This window comes from Saprolegnia parasitica, assembly GCF_000151545.1.
Source record: "Saprolegnia parasitica CBS 223.65 unplaced genomic scaffold supercont2.139, whole genome shotgun sequence".
NCBI classification, from domain to species: Eukaryota; Oomycota; class Saprolegniomycetes; order Saprolegniales; family Saprolegniaceae; genus Saprolegnia; species Saprolegnia parasitica.
In genome coordinates, this window is record NW_012156533.1 from 1 (window position 1) to 17,128 (window position 17,128).

General features: G+C 59.6%; 9 protein-coding genes across 9 annotated transcripts in view; 6 read left to right on the top strand and 3 right to left on the bottom strand.

The window, feature by feature from the left end:
- Positions 1–10: 10 nt before the first annotated feature.
- On the top strand, positions 11–754 carry SPRG_14560 (hypothetical protein; the record flags this gene model as incomplete). Its single annotated transcript, XM_012353894.1, has 1 exon — positions 11–754. The coding sequence occupies one exon, from the start codon at positions 11–13 to the stop codon at positions 752–754; it is 744 nt and encodes a 247-aa protein (XP_012209284.1).
- A 331-nt stretch (positions 755–1,085) lies between these two features.
- Positions 1,086–5,697, bottom strand: SPRG_14561 (hypothetical protein; the record flags this gene model as incomplete). The annotated part of the gene is made up of 21 exons (XM_012353895.1): positions 1,086–1,296; positions 1,351–1,466; positions 1,519–1,717; positions 1,768–1,952; positions 1,997–2,103; positions 2,160–2,432; positions 2,485–2,712; positions 2,758–2,995; positions 3,040–3,270; positions 3,326–3,395; positions 3,448–3,586; positions 3,639–3,881; positions 3,924–4,269; positions 4,324–4,451; positions 4,499–4,546; positions 4,596–4,670; positions 4,719–4,755; positions 4,806–4,871; positions 4,920–5,120; positions 5,167–5,402; positions 5,454–5,697. The coding sequence occupies 21 exons, from the start codon at positions 5,695–5,697 to the stop codon at positions 1,086–1,088; spliced, it is 3,621 nt and encodes a 1,206-aa protein (XP_012209285.1).
- Positions 5,698–6,011: 314 nt separating this feature from the next.
- Positions 6,012–7,254, top strand: SPRG_14562 (hypothetical protein). Its single transcript, XM_012353896.1, has 7 exons — positions 6,012–6,127; positions 6,186–6,289; positions 6,338–6,405; positions 6,451–6,541; positions 6,593–6,737; positions 6,797–7,032; positions 7,082–7,254. Exons 1-7 carry the CDS (start codon positions 6,050–6,052, stop codon positions 7,170–7,172), a joined length of 813 nt encoding a protein of 270 aa, XP_012209286.1. The 5' UTR covers positions 6,012–6,049; the 3' UTR covers positions 7,173–7,254.
- Positions 7,255–7,366: 112 nt separating this feature from the next.
- Positions 7,367–7,993, top strand: SPRG_21434 (hypothetical protein; the record flags this gene model as incomplete). The annotated part of the gene is made up of 1 exon (XM_012353922.1): positions 7,367–7,993. One exon carries the CDS (start codon positions 7,367–7,369, stop codon positions 7,991–7,993), a length of 627 nt encoding a protein of 208 aa, XP_012209312.1.
- A 209-nt stretch (positions 7,994–8,202) lies between these two features.
- On the top strand, positions 8,203–9,467 carry SPRG_14563 (hypothetical protein). Its single transcript, XM_012353897.1, has 7 exons — positions 8,203–8,264; positions 8,312–8,362; positions 8,425–8,500; positions 8,545–8,822; positions 8,881–9,022; positions 9,070–9,204; positions 9,255–9,467. Exons 1-7 carry the CDS (start codon positions 8,222–8,224, stop codon positions 9,412–9,414), a joined length of 885 nt encoding a protein of 294 aa, XP_012209287.1. The 5' UTR covers positions 8,203–8,221; the 3' UTR covers positions 9,415–9,467.
- An 11-nt stretch (positions 9,468–9,478) lies between these two features.
- On the bottom strand, positions 9,479–10,838 carry SPRG_14564 (hypothetical protein; the record flags this gene model as incomplete). Its single annotated transcript, XM_012353898.1, has 4 exons — positions 9,479–9,577; positions 9,648–10,217; positions 10,352–10,711; positions 10,773–10,838. The coding sequence occupies 4 exons, from the start codon at positions 10,836–10,838 to the stop codon at positions 9,479–9,481; spliced, it is 1,095 nt and encodes a 364-aa protein (XP_012209288.1).
- Positions 10,839–11,154: 316 nt separating this feature from the next.
- On the bottom strand, positions 11,155–12,684 carry SPRG_14565 (hypothetical protein; the record flags this gene model as incomplete). Its single annotated transcript, XM_012353899.1, has 4 exons — positions 11,155–11,440; positions 11,491–11,674; positions 11,727–12,247; positions 12,302–12,684. 4 exons carry the CDS (start codon positions 12,682–12,684, stop codon positions 11,155–11,157), a joined length of 1,374 nt encoding a protein of 457 aa, XP_012209289.1.
- A 478-nt stretch (positions 12,685–13,162) lies between these two features.
- On the top strand, positions 13,163–15,636 carry SPRG_14566 (hypothetical protein). Its single transcript, XM_012353900.1, has one exon. It carries the CDS (start codon positions 13,174–13,176, stop codon positions 15,553–15,555), a length of 2,382 nt encoding a protein of 793 aa, XP_012209290.1. The 5' UTR covers positions 13,163–13,173; the 3' UTR covers positions 15,556–15,636.
- Positions 15,637–17,073: 1,437 nt separating this feature from the next.
- Positions 17,074–17,128, top strand: part of SPRG_21435 (hypothetical protein) — a gene marked incomplete at both ends in the record, with an annotated part of 702 nt that continues 647 nt past the window's right edge. Inside the window, one exon of the mRNA XM_012353923.1 lies at positions 17,074–17,086. Within this exon, the coding sequence (XP_012209313.1) occupies positions 17,074–17,086 (13 nt within the window). The remainder of the gene's footprint in view (positions 17,087–17,128) is intronic.

A 17,128-nucleotide genomic window follows, 5' to 3' on the forward strand; every position in this document is an offset into this window, starting at 1 on the left:
CTTTGCGCAGCTGCTTCCGTCGTTGTCCGAGGTCGAGTCGGAGGACGCCCGAGGAACCGACGACGGAGCCTACCGACTGGATCGCGCGACCCAACCGGACGACGAGACGGGCGAGGACGACGAGTGGGTGCCACGCCACGCCGAGGTCTGGCGCCGCAGCGCATCCGAGCTCGCCGACTGCGTTGCGGCCGCCTTGGCGAGCAGCCACAGTGGCACGGTGGAACCTGCATCGCCGACCAAGAACCAGCTGCTGGCGAAGCGCATCTTGAAGCCGGACCGCACGATCCCACGGACAAAGCTGCGCTTTCTGCACCGGCGGACGACACGCGTCGCCTTCTCGACCGCGACCATATATGAGTTCGCGCGGACGCTTGGCGGCTGCACGGTGCCCACGCAGGCCGATGGCCCGTCGCTCGGCATGGCCTATCACCACACACATGTGCACGTCGAGTTCGTCTCGGCGCGCGGCCGTAGAGAGGCCCTAACGCCGCTCGCCATTTCCGACCGGTATGGACTGCTTTGGGCGGCGGGCTGCGCCGCCGACGCGATGGACGACGCGTGGGCCGAGACCGAAGCGCTCCATGCACATCGGATGGCCGCGCTCCGAGAACTGGTCGCGGACGAGGACGCGGCGCTGGAGAAAGCGTGGCGCAGGTGGACTGTGCGCCAGTGCATGCTTGCGCACACGACCTCCCACAAGTGGCACAACCGAGTCCGCGTCACGCTCCGCCGTCTCTTTCGCTCGGCGCCATAGGTGCATCGTCCCACGTCACTTGCACGTGGCGCTCATGCTTGCCTTGCCAGCTCGGTCGTTTTAATAGAGACGCCCGTCCCCTCGACGCTGCCATACAGTCGATCGCCACTCGATCGATCAAGGTCGTCCATGAGTCTTCCCAAGACAACGAGTTGACGTGTGCTACATGCACTGCATTTTATGGCAGTGCTGGTTGGAGCTCGTCTTGTTTACTCGGCTACCAAGCCGTTTTTGGTTGCTTTCGAGGGAGGCTTCCATGCCAAAGCTGCGAGTGCGCATGAGCCAACACCACAACTACCGTGCTTCTTCTTAGTCGTTTGTAGAGCGATTCTTAGTGGGGCGCCGTCCTCGATGGCGTGACCTCGGCCTCCGTGACGGAGGCCGTGTCCTTGGCCAACACCGCCTTGGCTTTGATGAGGTTGGTGATTTTCTGCATCTTCTGCACTTTGGTTAGCGTCGTGTTGGCCGACCTTGCGCGCTGGGCCGTGAGGATGTCCCGCAGTGCGTCCAGCTTTTGGTCCAACACCGAGTTGGTCTTGGGTCTACATGCACAGACGGACGAGATGCATTGCGCTCGCTACAGTCGCAAGGCGTACGTGTAGCCGTCGTTGTCGTTGGCCTTCTCCGACTCGGGCGGGCGCAGGCCGAGATGGGCGCACACGAGCTGGTGGGTCGTCGTGGCTTTCTCTTTCTCGTGGACCCAATGCGGCACCTACGCTCGGCCGCTGGCATGGAAAAGAGTCTCGCGCAAGAAGGTCGCATACCGGCCGCGGCACGTCGGGCAGCGCCGGCGCGCCGTGGGCGTGGTGCGAAGCCACTTGCTTCTTGAGCGCCTCGAATTCGAGCTGGCGGTCGCGCGACCTGCGCAGCGAGACGCACCACTCGGGCGCGTCGTCGAAGAAGACCCACTCGTACATGGGGACGACACACAGCATGGCCCTCTCCACGAGCTGCGGAATCTTCCTACCACGATTCTATCAATGTATCAAGCATGCCACGACAGGAGATGGTACCCGCGCTCGGCAAACGCCATGGCGTCGGCTTCGGTGCGAAAGCAGCCGTGGACGGCGAGGACGGGCTCGGTCGCTGCCTTGGGTACGAGCACGATGCTCACGCAGGCAAAGTTGCCGCCGTCGCGGAGCTCGATCGGAATGTGGTCGTCGACAATGTCGTGCAAGTGCACCGAGCGCGCCACCGACTACTCCGATTTCTCAACACGCAGAGCAAGGGTATAGACGCTACCGAAGGGCGCGGACTCTTCTTGACCTCGCTCATGTGGCCACACGTGTCGTGCAGCATCTTTTGAATAGTATCGGCGGTGACGGGCCGCGGCGCGCTGTGCTTGGCACCTAGCACGCGCGATTTCAGCGAGACCGACAGGATGCAAGCAAGGCGCGTATCGTACGCCACGCATCCCAGTCCGTATGCTCGTCGATGACGCGGTGAAGCGCTTGGTCGCAGTAGTACGTCGAGAGGAGGCACTCGAGCGTCGACGGCGCGAGCACATACTTGCCCGTGTCGATGGTGTAGTACCCGATCGCGCGCTCGGCCTTGAATCCTTTGCGCACGTGCTTGGCTTCGTACTCGGCGATTGCAGTGGCCGCGCCATCGGCAGCTTCTTTCGAGGCAAACATTCCCGCGAGCCGGAACGCTGGGCGAGGCGCGACGGGCTGTAGCTCTATCATAACATGATACATGCTCAGTCCATCGTCAAGCAGGAAAGGAGAGACGTTGGTTGGCGACGTTGAGGACGACAATCTGCGGGGCAAACTCGAGAAGCGGTGGAACGCTCACGTTGGCACGTGACGCGCGGGCAGCATGTTGCGACTTCTTGGCCGGCGGCGGACGGGGCGTCAGCGGCGGCGTCAGCGGCGGCGTCGTCATCGAAAAGATATAGTGTTCAGAGAAGTAATCTTTCTCGCTAATGATGCTTTTGACTGCGTCGTTGGGTGTCTCGCCTGCGCATAGCGTCAGAGGGCGAAGGAAGCAGCAATACGTCGTACGGTTTTCGTGCAAGTAGCGCAAGTACGCCGCAGGATTGCCATCCGCGACGCGCAGTGCGCTCTCGAGAGACTCTGTCGCCGTCGCCAGCGCCATGACGTGGCATCGGTCTTCCGTGGCAATGTCCGGGTTGTACTGCGTCGTGTACTTGGCCGTGGTCATGGCCGACGACGGGCTGGACGTCGGCGGCGTCACGAGCAGCAAGTCGTTGCTGTCGAGCAGCGTCATCTTGGGCCGCATCTACGAACCATGGTCTCGCATTGTCGTCGTCGCAAAGAACCTACCGCGATCGGGTTGAGTGACGGCGCCGGGCGGTGGCGCAGGCGCCGCGCCAGCTTTTGCGCATCAATTTCGGTCGCAAGCACTTGCTCTTTATATGCTTTCCACTTGAGCGACTTGTAGAGCTGGTCGAGAACAACCATGGCGGCCTTGTGTGCGCGCGCGTGGCCCCATAGCGTCTCGCGCGCGCCCCGCGAGAGACGGTTAAACACATCGTATTTCGTGAGCACTAGCGCCTACGCGAAGAGAACGTGTACAACGTCGCAAAGGATCCGGATCCAAGGGACATACGTCAATCGGAGTCGTCGCCGTGACCGTGTCGGCGCGGTAAATGACTTCGTTGAAGTTGGTGCCCGTTGCGCTAAATCAACACGGTAACTGTCACAATAAAATGATATGGACTGGTGACGCACGCGTCGTCACCAACAACGTTGTACGGGCCCAAGCGCTCGATGGTCGTCTCGTGCGATGCTTGTGTCTTGGGGTCGACGATCGTGCGCGTCACGACGCACTCGCCCCGCGTCACAAAGTACATTTGCATTGCCTTGTCGCCTAATGAAAAAAAGACTGTAAAAACACACACACACAACAAATGGTGGCCTACCTTGGGCGTACAGGATCGAGTTGGCGGGAAACCGCTGCTCGATGAGCACGTAGCAGATCTCTTCGAGGAGCTCGTTGGTCCACTCGACACTTTGAAACATGGGGATTTTATCGAGGAGTGCGAGGCGCTTGGACATGTCTTCTTTCTGCAATTTGCGCAAAATGTTGTTGTAGTCACGCTCGGCTATGATGAGCAGCTCACACAGCTCTGTGGTGATGACCGTCGCCGAGCGCAGTCCATTGGCTAGTTAGCTGTACATGGGTTGGTTCTCTATATGGCGCGAACCTTTCATAAGCGCGAGCTCGCCAAAGTGGGCGCCGTCGCCGAGGCTGATGAGCTTCGTGAGGCCTTTCCCGCCGCGCCGGTCGACCGAGTTGACCTTGACGTCGACAGACCCCGACATGATGACATAGAAAAGCTTCCCGACTTCGCCTTCGCGGAAGATGGTCGTGTTGGGTCCGACAGTCACGAGCTCAATGACGCTGCAGAGCTCTCGAAGGAACGCTTTCGGGAGCGCGCGGAAGAACTTGATGGTTTCAATGTACGTGGTGAGGAGGGCCGCGTCTGCCTTCGTCCGCAAGTTGGGCTTCTTGCGCAGGACGCGAACGTACGTCTCGTGGCTGTTGGACGCCTAGGTATTGCATAATGCGCTACGTTAGCACATATGGGCTGCTTGTTCTCGCACCGCAGCAGTGATGGCGGGCGCGACTTTTCCCCGGTCAAGAAAGTCTTGCTGGTCCTGCTTGAGCATGACGTTGTAGTCGTCGCGGCAGATGGACACGAGCTCTGTCATTGTCTTGGTGACGACCGTCGCTAGGTTTGAAGTCGATGATATCAGGTGACGTCTCGACAAGGCCTACCAGCGCGTGGCTCGTCGCGCAAGAGACTTCGCTCGCCAAAAAAGTCGCCTGACAATTGCAATAGTTCAACAGGCTAGGGCGCAATCGGAAGGACTACCTTTGTGCAATTCACAAACGACAACTTCGACGACTTCGCCCCCAATCTTTTGGCTCACGCGAACGTCCACGGACCCTAGTTTCGGTAGGTAGAAAAGGGTTCTACGTGCCGTGCAAGATCTACCAGAAAATATGATGTAGAGCGCGTCACCGTCGTCACCCTAATCGCTGTGAGCTCAAGCGCGTGCTGCATGGCGTCGTTGTTGTCTACCTGCTTGAAGACGACTTCGTTGGGGTAGTAGGTGGCGAGCTTCATACGGCGGCAGAGCAGCGTCAGCTACGATGCTCCATCCGATGATCATGTGTCTCGCCACGCTCTTCGTACCTCAAGGGGCTGCAGCGCCTCAAAATCCGTGCACGATTTGAGTTTCGTTTTGAGAAACCACGTTTTGAGCGATTGGAGCTCGAGGTGCGATCGATTCTCGGCGTCCTTTGTAAACGCGGCGCGGCACGCTTCGTCCAGGATCAAGTTGCGCCCATGGTTGGCCGTGAGCGCATCTTGCTTGCGCCGCGCCAGCTCGCCGAGCTACCAGGTGAGACATAGTGTCTTCTCGCCGTTGCTCGCGACCTACGTCATTGTCGGTGCTGATGTCAGGGTGGTCTTCCGTTTCTTGCGTCGCATTGGTTGGCTGTGTGTGGATCGGCAACGCCCACTGCCGCATTGCGTTCGACGGCTCGACGTCTGGGCGCGCCTTGGACTTGACTTTGGCAACCAACGTTTTGAGCCGCGACGACTTGAGCAGCGTCGCAAGGGACGTGACCTCTTTGCTGGCCACCGCGGTCGACGGCGCGTCACCGTCGTTGTCGCCTGCAGCATCGACGACATTTCCGCGAGCCATAAGAACGCAGGGCGACGTACTTTCTGTGCTCGGCGTTGGCTCGCGCTTCTTCTTCTGCACGGCGACCTGGACCACGTGCGACCAAATGTTGGTCGACGGTCGGTGGTTGCCTCGGCGCGCCGTCGTACTTCGCGGCGTGCGCGGCTCCATCTTGGAGCGCAGGAGGATGTTGCGGACGCTCTGCGGCGGCTTCTTCCTTGTGAGAAGCAACGCGTCATCGTGCGGCGCCGACGCGGGCAGCGACGGCAAGATCCCTTGCATCATTATCTATCCATACGAAATCTGATTTGACCCTTGGTGCTAAAAATAGATGCTGCTAAAATCGGCATGGCATGCCGCAAAGAGGGATCTCATCATATTGTTCCCAACGACGCGCCTTTGTATGCGATATGTATCGCAGCAGCACCAGCAGCACAATGTCATGGAGAGGAGATACAATGGTGAGGTAGACATACTGTACTCGATGGTGTCGCGTCGTACCACGCTTGTAGAGTCCATTTTGCCGAATCCAAGAGCATACAAAATGGCACATGCCATGCAGATCGTCTTGTGGATGTGGCATATGCCACATTGGTAGAAAAGCGCTTCAAACGAATTCCAACGGCGAAGGACGCAGATGCAGCGCGGTCAATTGCTTGGCATCGGGATCTTCTCGAGCATCGTCGCCGGTACAGCCAGCATGGGCGTCTGGCAGGTACGGCAAGCGCGATGGTATATGGGATCACGCAAAGTCTCAGTCAACCATGGCGTAGAGCAACCGGTACTTTTGGAAGGTCGACCTTATCGAGACGCGCCGCCAGCGACTGCAAGAAGCGCCCGTGCCATTGCCCAATGACATCGCTGCCGAAAACGTCAAGTATTCTCGCCTTGCCTCTTCCATCGAGGTGGCTCATGCAGTGGTTAGCGCCGAGCTGGAGCACCGGCAGTTGGCTGTCGAGGGCCATTTCGTGCCGGGCAAGACATTCTACCTCTGTACGATCGCACGCACAACAAATACGCGGTGCTCATGTAGCCTAGACCCGCGGTCGCCGCCCATCGACATGTCGGAAAGCAAGGGCAAGGTCTCGTCCGGCGGATTCATCTACGACCTCTTTGAGCGCGCGAACGGGTAGACAGACTTGCCGCTCGTACTGGCGCCTGCAATCATGATCGCATCTAGGACGTCTGTCATTGTCAACCGCGGCTGGCTGCCGAAAGACGAAATGGAAAAGCACATGGCGTTGACGACGTCGCGCCCGCCCGAGGAAGTCAACGCTGCCCCCGCGACGGTGCAGCTCGTTGGTGTCATGGTTCAAGGCGAAGAGGTTCTTCATGCGCTTGCGCGTGTACAGTAGCGTGGACCGCAACGCAATGTCTCGAATAGGAAAAGACCTTCTCGCCGCCCAACGAGCCGACGAAGCGCCACTTTTTCTGGCTCAACCAGCCCGAGCTCGCGCACGCCATGATGGGCAAGACCGAGTACACGCCGATCCTCCTCGAAGAGTTCAACGACGAGCCAACGGCGGCCAAGAACGCGCAGGAGCTTGTGAAGAAGCACAAGGACCAGTACCTCGAGTTCTACATGACGCCGTGGAAGCACGCCATGTACGCAGGCATCTGGTACGGTCTCGTCGTGGTTGATGTTGTTGCCGTAGTCTCTTTCTTGTAGGTTCTCGTTGGCTCTCATGGGCACTGGCATGGTCTTTTACCGCTTTCGCTCCACGGCCGTCGCCAAGAAGGTCGCCACGAAGAAGCTCTAATCCGTTTGGCATCCCGAAATGACCAAAGCGCCGCGTTGCAAGGACAGCGAGCGTTGCGATCTCCATTGACAGCGGCGAATTCGCGTGAAGACAATATTGTCATCCCTTTTACGTTTATGCGGACCAGGGTACCGTAGAAACCTCTGAAAACGCATTGCATCGCGAATCACATGTTTTCAAAGGTTGCTTTTGGCATGACGTCCGTCGCGCAAGGTCGACCAGGCCGGCCGCGCCTCTCCACGAGCGACGCCCGGCGCAAGGCCAGCTCCACGCGCAGTCCATGCGTCATGAACACGTACCGTGAGAAGCTCGCAGTGCTCGAGCACCTCGAAGCCTACGGCATCCAGAAAACGCTGGCCACATACCACGCTGGCCTCGTGGGCAGGGCCCGCGACAGCGCTCGGTCGAGGATATACCACTGGGCGGCGCGAAAGGACGACATCCGCAAGAAGGCGAGCGACCCCGCGACGAGCGAGCTCCGCAATACACGCCCGCGCGGCCTCAGCACGACGCTGCCGCTGGAGGTCGAAGACCGCATCTTGGAGTGGATCGTGGCGCTGCGCAACGACCACATCGACGTGACGCATGCGATGGTGCAGCGCAAGGCCCGCGACGAAGCGGCGGCGCTGGGCCTCAGTGCAAAACAGTTTACAGCGTCCTGGTCGTGGCTCAAGCGCTTCTTGCTCCGGTACAAGATCTACGAGCGCAGCGACGAGAGCTCGGACGACGACGACGACGAAGCCATTCACCATGCGACCAACGTCGCATATGCTTCCTCGCTATGCCAAGCGTCGTCGCAGTCGGCCGCCCTGCCCTATTGACCATCAATATAAAATGCTGCAGGATGATCCCCAAGGCAACGCTTCACGTATCATGTTTGATAGGATGTGGCACATGCCTCGATCCGTGTCGCGGTGCATGCCACGTCAACCGAATAAATGCCACCAATTACAATGTCAATCTAGGCACATGCCATATTAGAGCGGGATATGCCGCATCCTAAAAGGAAATGCCGAATCATTTTGGAACGTGGTGAGATTGCTGCCAGCATGAGCAAGCGCAAGGAGCGCGAAGAGAGCCCGGCGCGCAAGGGTACGCCTCACCGAGACCGCGCAGCCTCATGGACCTCGCATACGTAGAGCACAAGAAGAGCCACAAGAAGCACAAGAAGCACAAGTCGGAGAAGCGAGGTAGTAGCGTGGACGACGCATGCAAGGTCCAGCAGCATCCATCATGCGACGACCATGCGTAGGCGACCACGAGCGCATCTCGCGGGACGACTACTTTGAGAAGGCGCGCGAGTTCCGCGTTTGGCTCAAGACCGAAAAGTCGTTCACGCCTCTGCCTCGTGCGTTGACTTATGCTCGCGTAGGAAGCGCTACTTTGAGGACCTGACCTCGGACGACGCGATGCAGTACTTTGACAAGTTTGCCCGCAGATGGAACGACGGCAAGCTCGACGCAATGTACTACGCGAGCATCCCACAGCACATCCTCGAGAGCGTCAACCGCACCAAGCACAAGTGGGGCTTTCTCAAGAACCTCAACGAGTCGGAGCGCTTGCACTTGGCGAGTACCAAGGACACGGTCGACATTACGACCAACAAGAGCGGCGCGTCGTCCTCGACTGCCCGACCCTCCAAGGCCACGTGTACGACGTCGCTTGACGTCAGAGGAAGTGGTGCTTATTCGTATTGTTGTCGGTCTAGCACCGCCTCGCAGCAGCAAGCAGCAGGACTCGGACTCGGACGATCCGGACGACCGGCGCAAGCGCGACAAGTACGAGCGCAAGCGGTACCACAAGCACAAGGAGTTGGTCATGGAAGAGTTGGCGCCAAAGGCCACCGGCCGGTAGACCACTCGACAGCTTTTTTCTTCGCGAGCTCCAACGTCGGTAGGGATGCGACGGTCGAGAAGAAGCGAGAGAAGGCGGCGACGCTGCATGGCGCGGCGCGTGCGAAGGAGGACGCCAAGGACGGCCTCGACTTGAGCGACGACTTCTTGATGGGCGGCTCGGACGACTTTCACGCACGGTACTTCGGCGCTCGAGCCCACTTCGGTTCTCTCCATGCTCGCTCTGTAGCATCCAGCGGCGAAAGGCGGCGCAGGACAAGCGCCAAGACGAGAAGCAGCAGCGAGTCACGGCCGCGCAGGAGGCCGAGGCTGCGCGCATGCAAAAGTTCCTCCAAGACATGGGTATCCAGCCAGGCCAAGACCGCATCACGATCGCGCCGCGGCAGTAAGACATGCAGAAATGGTGCGAGATAAGGCAAGAACGGAGCATATATTTCCAGGATCCTGCAATATTTAACCGCGCTTGGCAGCCTGCTTCTGCATGTAGGCTTCGCCGCGGAGGCCCGTGAGGACCTTGACGACGTCCTCGATGCCAGCAGGCGACGCGAGCGCCTTGTTCAAGCCTCCATGGCGTCCATCTCGATCGACTCGCAGATGAATTCGGTCTCTTCGACGTCGACACGCGGGTCATCGATAGCTTCGACGAGCTCACGGAAGGTTTCTTGACCTTGCGGAACGCCTTCTTGAGCTTGTCCTTGGCCAACTTGGCGTCGTTCTTGGACTTCTTCTCCGCTTCTTCCTTCTCGGCGATGGCGCGGGCGGCGGCCTCCTCGGCGGCCTTCTGGGCATCGATGATGGCCTGGGCGGCGGCTTCCTTGGCCTTGCGGTCGTTCTCCTTCTTGTCCTTGGCGGCCTGCTTGACGCGGCGAAGGCGCGGGTCGTTCGCCTGCGCGCGGTCCACGAGGTCGGCAAGACGGTTGTATTCCTTCTTCTTGAGCTTCTTGGCCTGCACTTCGTTCTTCTTCATCATGTGACGCTTCTCGTCGCGGCTCTCGACGCTATCCACGTCGTGCTCGGCGTTGTGCGTAAAGTCGCGCCACGAGTCAAACGTGTGCCAAAAGTTGTAGAACGACTGGACCGTGTCGAGGTCCGTCTCGTCGTCGCCGAGCGCCGGCACGGGCGTAATGTTGGAGAAGCGCGCGTTGCGCTCAAACACGGGGCCATAGAGCGCGTAGAAATCGACGACCTTGGCCTTCGGGTCGACCGGCCCGTCATGTTCTGCTTGATCTTCTCGTTGCCGGTCGGGATCGACTCGTCAAATTCGCACTGCGAGTCGTACGCGCGCTTCTTTTGCGGGTCCATGAGCGTCGCAAAAGCCTTCTGCACGGCGAGGTAGTTCGGGTCGTTCTCGTCCTTGAGCGTCTTATCCGGGTGGTGCTCAATAAGCACGCGGTGGTACGCCTTCTTGATCTGGTCGGGCGTCGCGTCGAACATGACGTCGGTCAGGCCGAGCTGCTGGTACATGGTCAAGTTGATAAAGTTCTTGCCCTTGATCGACTTGCGGTACTTGGCCAAGATGGCCTCTTCCTTGAGCTTGGCCTCGGCGCGCGCGTCGTGCTCGCCGTTCGACTCCATCGAGAGCGAGCGGCCGCGGGCCGCGTTGCGCACGCGCTTGTGCAGCGAGCGGCCGGCGATCTCGACGCGCTTGAGGTGCGGGTAGCCGCCGAGGCCGAGGACGGCCGCGTCCTTGGCAGGCGTCGCGGGGGAGGGGGCAGCGCAAGCATCTTGTGAATTCACGAATGTCCACCCACGCGATCAGTGGCCAAGAGCCTTGGGTCGGTATGTATTTATAGAGGTTTTCCAGCGCGTCCATTGCTCGTCTGGTACGTGTATACTCAATGTATGTAGCGCAATGTACCTATTGTACGTACGATACAATGTACGTAAGATGGGATGTATTTTTAGAATCTTAAATGGGGGCGGACGATCTTGGATGGTCGCGTTCGCCGGCAAAAACACTGTTTGCGTCGTACACTGGAAGGCGGATCCCATATTGCCTTTGGACCGCCAGACGTACAATACATGTTGGGAAACCAGTCTCTGGCATGGACTATTGGTCGTCTGGCATGGACTGTTGGTCGTTTGACATGGGCTGTTGGTCGTCTAGCGTATGGTAGACTCGTGGCGGCTTACGATGGGAGCTTCGACTTGGACTGAAGTGGCGCGAGGCGGGTGTCTTTGGGGACGCTGGTTGCGCGTGGCGGCATCATGCGCAGCACTTTCTCTTCAAATGTCGTCGGCGCTGGTACGTCGGTTGTCGACTGGAGAAGGCCCGCGGGGATCCAATCGTACTGCAAATCGTAGTGCCGCTTGAGCAGTCGGCTTTGCGGGCGAAGGTTGTCGGTGTGCATATGGTCGGTGACGTGTATGGGTACGGCGACCCAGCACGCATGCGGACGCACGGGCTTTGGTAGCCTACATCATCGATACTGCCCATGAACTCGCGACGAGTCGTTGAATCGCACCGCGTCCACTTTGGCACCGAGAGCTTTGCGACGAGGGGGCTCTCGGGGGGCGTCTGTGTCGGCAGCGGGTGGAGTGTCTTGTGTCGCGGCAAGAGTCGCCGTGGCTTTGTGTGGGGCGACGGTACAAAGTCGTCGCGTGCCCACGCGCGCTTGATGCTCTCGAGTCGCTTTGCGTTCGCGGCCGCTAACCACTTTGTTGATTCCTTTTGCTGGCACGTTGTTCAAGAGGGACGTACGTGCCAGCAGCGCACGGCGCTTGGCCAGCCGCGCAACTTCGCGTGCGGCTGCGCGCTGCTCCTTGTGCACGCACCGGCGTCGGACGCGGGCGCGTTTTCGCCCCCTGTGCCCGCGCCAGACCCGCTGAATCGTTCGTGCTGCCATGCGCCTGCAGCCTTGGGCGAGGACATCTGCGACGAGACCCGGCACAAGCCGAGCGCAGAGCATGCGCTCGACGACGTTTCGAAGCGTTGCGAGGATGCGCGTCTTGTCGCGGCGGCGCTTGTGTAGCCGCCACGCATGGGATCGCCAGGCGTGCTGGATGCAACGCGCTGCGGCTTGTTGCCGGCGGTCCGCGGCCACCTTGGCTTTCCAAAGTACGGTTTGCACGGTGACGTCGAGGATCGCGAGCGCTTCGTGCACCGAGTAGTCGTGCACGAGCTGCTTGCGCCGGTACAGCTTGGCGACGTTGGCACGCGCGAGGGCCGCCCACGCCCGCAGTTGGCCCTCGATATCAAAGGCATCGCGTGCCTCGATGCTCCTACTCTCCATCCGTTAAACACACAGCAAGTAACTCGGCTGTAAATTGCCCTACTTGGTTGACGGCGGCGGCGGACGCGTGAACCAGAGTCGCTTGGCGATCGCTTGCATCTTGTCGGCGACGCCAAACGGGTCGTTGGGGAGATTTTGGAGCAGCTTTGAGAGCATTTGTGTGGGTTTTTGTAGCGCAAACGGCAATTCAAAGCGCTTCTTGCGCGGGGGCTTGGGCAACGTGGCTGGTGCCACTGCCCGTGTGTTGATTGCCACTGCCGTTGGGATAGGGATCGACGACGGAAATTTAAAGGCGCGCGTTGCGAGCACCTGCACCTTGGAGAAGAGCCCCAGTCGGAGAACGTGGCTGCTCGCGGGCGTGTCGACATCAGTCGTCTTTAGGGATCTATCGTCCTCCTTGGTCCCATGGCGGAGCCATTTGCGCATGCTGTCCTGTAACTGGTAGCCGTTGCAGATCTTTTGGCCTCTTTCACCAAGCATTTTGTCTAGTTGTTGAGCAAGATGTCGACTTTAGTCGATCGAACCTCGGTACAGCCAAGCATGGTAAGCAGTAGAACCACTTACACAGTGCACGAATGCGCCAATTGGTTGACATGCGAGCCGCCTTGAAGGCCGATGACCATCCCTTGTCTGTCAGAGTTCGTCGCATCATCATTCAAGGCAGCATTCTCGTGACAACCAGCTCGATCGACTTCGTCGACATACCATGTATCATCTGTGGAGCTAGCGTGCTTGGCACGGCTCATCGTCAGCACCCAGGAAAAGTGCTTGGACGCGTCAAACCGTGAATGCATCGAAGCGCGCTTCGCAGCGCTCGATTGGCGCTCGGTTGCGCTTTTTACATACCAGCTCATCGTGGGAGAGCGTTATCCGGATGACTGCGGATGGCCGCGGCAATTTGAATAATCGAATCGCATGCGAGGAGTGACGCCGATCCTGCTCTCGACGCTGCAGTCGCTCCTGCTACCAGCGACGGGCGGGCGGCCGCCCAACAGCTTCGGCCCGAGCCTCATGCTCGTGGCGCAGACGAGCTCGGCCAACGACGCGATCCTGCTCAGCGACGGGCGCCACTCGGTCTGGTGCATTTTGCAGCGCGGTGTCCTCGCCAGCCTCCAGGACGAGTTCCCGCACATCGAGACGGTCCATGGCCTCCACGGCTTCACGATCCGCGTGCCCAAGTTCCGCTATGACACGCCATGGCGCCATATGAAGCGAGCCATCGGCGCCATCACGGCGTCGCGCGTGTGCATTGTCGTCGACGCGCTCGATGTTGTCGACGCGACCCACGTGCACGTGCCCGAGACGCTGCTCGTGACGCGGGATCCGTCGCTTCTTGCGGTCCTCAGCTCGATGATGGTTGCACAGCTCGAAGCACGACTGCTCGCCGAGAGCGCTGTCCCGCATGCGTTCCAGATTGAGGCACTCCGTGTGACCGACTGCATCATTCCACCCGACCAGGCTCAAAAGCTCCACGAGTCGGCGCCCTTGGCGTGCGCCAACCAGGACATTGAGACCAATTTCATTCCTGTCGAGAGCGACGACGACGATGAGAGCCAAGACATCGTGTCCTCGCAGGTCGCGCCGAGCCAGGCAACAAATCGAGCCAATGAGACCCAGCGACACGCAGCCGACCAAGCGCCGGAGCCCGCTGCGCCACGTCTGTCCACGCCTGCTTCGTCATCAGTACCAACGACGACGCACGTGGCACCAGTATCGGCCTCGACACGGGCAACCGCGCCACTTGCTGCCGTAGCTCCGACAACTGGCAACGGCGCGAGCGCCCGGCCATTACCCTCGACCGCGCAACTCGAATCCAGCCCCCAGCGCCGTGTCGAGAACTCACCGGATTCCGCCCGTCGTCTCGAGCCGTCGAAAGCTTCGCCGCAGCGCCGAAAGCGAGCCGCGTCACCTGCCGCGGACTCATCGGCGCGAAAGCGAGCTCAGTCACAGGCGACGACGACGTCACCGGTCACCGGCCGCCGTAGCACGCACGACGCACCGTCACCTGTGACCGACGCACCGTCACCTGTGCTGCGCCAAACGTCCAGCGTATCTGGTTTTGTGTTTCCTCCGTCGCATCGTCCTGCGGGCCAAGCAACCAGCTCGATCCTCGACACGACGACCGCTGCGTTGTCGGCCAACACCGACACTGTCGCCCGCTGCACGACACCGCATAGCTCGCCGAATCGGACCCAAGCGTCGACAATCCCAGAAGTTTTATCGCGGTTGCCGCCGCGCATGCGCGAGCCATCCGCGCCAGCGTCGCCGTCGCTTTCGCACGTGCTCTCTCGCCTCCCGTCCAAGCCGTCGCCGATCAAATCGACCAAGGCACCGGCGCGAACACTCGAGAGTCGAGACGATGGCGCCATCGCTTGCATCGACTTGACGCAAGACGACATTGAAGATGACGACGACGTGGTTTGCGCCACAAAACGCAAGCCGCCGAGTCCGTCTCTTTGGCCCGAGGCGTCGCAGCAGCCCATTGCAATCGTCGACGAGGACGACGACGAGACGCAGATGCCGCCGTCGTCGCCGCGTCGCCAGGATGAAGCGCAAGACACGCGCCACAGCCGAGACACGGGGCGAGATTTGTTTGTGATGGACTTTGGCGGTCCGCAGACGCAGTATTTCAACAGCCAAGAGACCGCCGACGACGACGCCGATAGCCAAGCGACCGTCTCGTCGCCCGACTCGGACAGGGAAAATGACGTCGGTGCGGCCATGGACAACGGGCTTTGGCTCACACAACCCATGACAGAGCCGTCACACAGCATCGAACCGGTACTGGCGAGCCAAGCGAGTGGGCCACACCGCGCCCAAGCGAACGCGTCCCGGCCCGACCAAGTCCAGGAGCGTGCAGCCGACGACCAAGCCCCGGCTTCCTCCGACGTGGTGTCGGCACCCTCGACCAGTGCACCGGCGGATGTCGCAGCCCCGGACGCGCCACGCTCCACCCCAACCGCAGTGCCCGATGCTGCTACTGCTGCTCCCGAGGCATCGCAGACCGGGCTGGCGACCGATGCGCCGGTGGCGAATAGTGGCGCCATCGAGACGCAGGCAAACGACCGTGCCGAGTCCCGGCCACAGCAGCCTCGTCCAGCCAAAGTCGCGAGACGTGCAGCCGTTCGTTGTTTGTGTGAACCCACTCCTGTGGTGCCGCCGCCGTACTCGTCGTTCCGATACGTCTGGGGCAACGGTCGCTTGAGTGTCGTGGCTGTCCCCCGGCCGCCGCAAGAGTTTGAAGCCGAGCTCCGCCGGCACTTTGCGACGTCGGCCCAGCGCCGCACCGGGACATGAGCGCCGTCTAGATGTGTGTCCGCCGATGTACTTGCAAATAGTAAACAGATGCCACCTCACACAACACGCTTCATTTTCAACGAATAAATGCACTGGAGCAAGGTCGCCTCGATAATCGAGTCTCTTCTCCTGGCTCCACTTGGTACTATATCACCACGCACCCCATGGCGTCGTATACAGATTCGCCAAAGCTCCCACATGCGCTTGATCACGGTAGCGATCGGCTCGCCTCCAAGAACGCCCCCTTTAAGTATCGCACTCTCAACTCTGCACCCGATTGCCTCCTTGCTCATACCTCGTCGGTTGAGCGCACCATTGGCTGCAAGCCTTCTGCTACTGCATTAGTCCTTCACGGTGGGCCGCCTTTAACGGTTGAACACCAAACCACGGATGCAAGCGGCTGTGCGATGTGCCTCGGTGTACCTGGACGTCCTCTTCCTGCAAGTTCCCAAAGCAGGTCGTGAGCCCCCACAGGATCGGCACCAATCGACCATATATTGTCTTGATTGAGCACCCGCTCGAGGTGTATTCCCTCCACCGCCATTCAGCACGGCTCTCGCGAGCCTGCTGGGGTCATGCAACCTCACCGACAAAGGGGAGGGATTTCGCAGAGCAAGCCGCCCGTCGAGCGGTCGCACAGCCACGGTAGAAAAGACATGGGGGATCTGATACTGAGTTTGGCCACATCTGAGTTGAGGCCACTGTGGCGATTCTGGTCGCGTGCACTTTCAAATCGCATACCCTTCTATATCTTTTCACGACAACTTTACGTTAAGGTGTGTTCGATCTCTATCAATACATAGCCTGCCGCATGTGATATTTAGAGCGGTTGAGATGCATCCGCGTTGCACCTCCGTTTACACGTTCCGTCAACGCATTACTGTCGCACAAAAGCAGCAGCTATCAACTCAAGGCCGAACGATCCGACGGCGCGCAGCGTGTCGACATCGATCTCCCTATTTCAATCGAAACGAAGAGTCGTCGATTTATTCCCATTCGCATTGAAATGTACCGAGGTCTCGGCTCGAACTCACGACTCCAAACTACTAATCCATGGTCGAATTCTAGTACCATAGATGCCAACTGCGAATGTCGATGCTGTGCAATTGTGGTCGTGCCACATGTTTGAAATCAGATGCAAATCAATCTCCAAATCAGACGGTCAAACGCCCCAGAAATCAGACGAGCTCCGGCCACTATGAAGCGCAGTCGAACCACGCTGCAGTCCTAGATGATTATGAAAAGGGATCTTGGTCGGTTGCCAAGTGACCCAACAGCTCCCTTTTTGCAGCGATGCTCGCCAAGCAAAGAGTGGTATTAGTCCGTTCGGGCGATAACATCAATCGTGATCGTTCGCATTGGCGACCGACTAGCGATTTTACTGCCCACTTGCTATCGAGACAGCAGACGCTTTCAGGGCCCTCTTCACGCTTGCAGCAACGAATGGGCCAAGTCGACATTGCGTAGAATGCGCTGTTTACTAAAACATTGCTAAAGTTTTGTATCTAGCAAGCAGCCATGCTTGTCCCCGGTTCTCAGACGCACCATACGTCGTTGTGTGCTCAGTTTTGGT

Bases quoted from the DNA above. Each gene is read 5' to 3' on its own strand.
- SPRG_14566 (XM_012353900.1), top strand. From the start codon at position 13,174: ATGCGAGGAGTGACGCCGATCCTGCTCTCGACGCTGCAGTCGCTCCTG.
- SPRG_14563 (XM_012353897.1), top strand. From the start codon at position 8,222: ATGAGCAAGCGCAAGGAGCGCGAAGAGAGCCCGGCGCGCAAGG. The intron at 8,363-8,424 runs GTAGTAGCGTGG...GACCATGCGTAG, and splicing joins GCACAAGTCGGAGAAGCGAG to GCGACCACGAGCGCATCTCG. The intron at 8,501-8,544 runs GTCGTTCACGCC...ATGCTCGCGTAG, and splicing joins GTTTGGCTCAAGACCGAAAA to GAAGCGCTACTTTGAGGACC.
- SPRG_14562 (XM_012353896.1), top strand. From the start codon at position 6,050: ATGCAGCGCGGTCAATTGCTTGGCATCGGGATCTTCTCGAGCATCGTC. The intron at 6,290-6,337 runs GTATTCTCGCCT...TGCAGTGGTTAG, and splicing joins ATCGCTGCCGAAAACGTCAA to CGCCGAGCTGGAGCACCGGC. The intron at 6,738-6,796 runs GTTCTTCATGCG...TGTCTCGAATAG, and splicing joins TCATGGTTCAAGGCGAAGAG to GAAAAGACCTTCTCGCCGCC.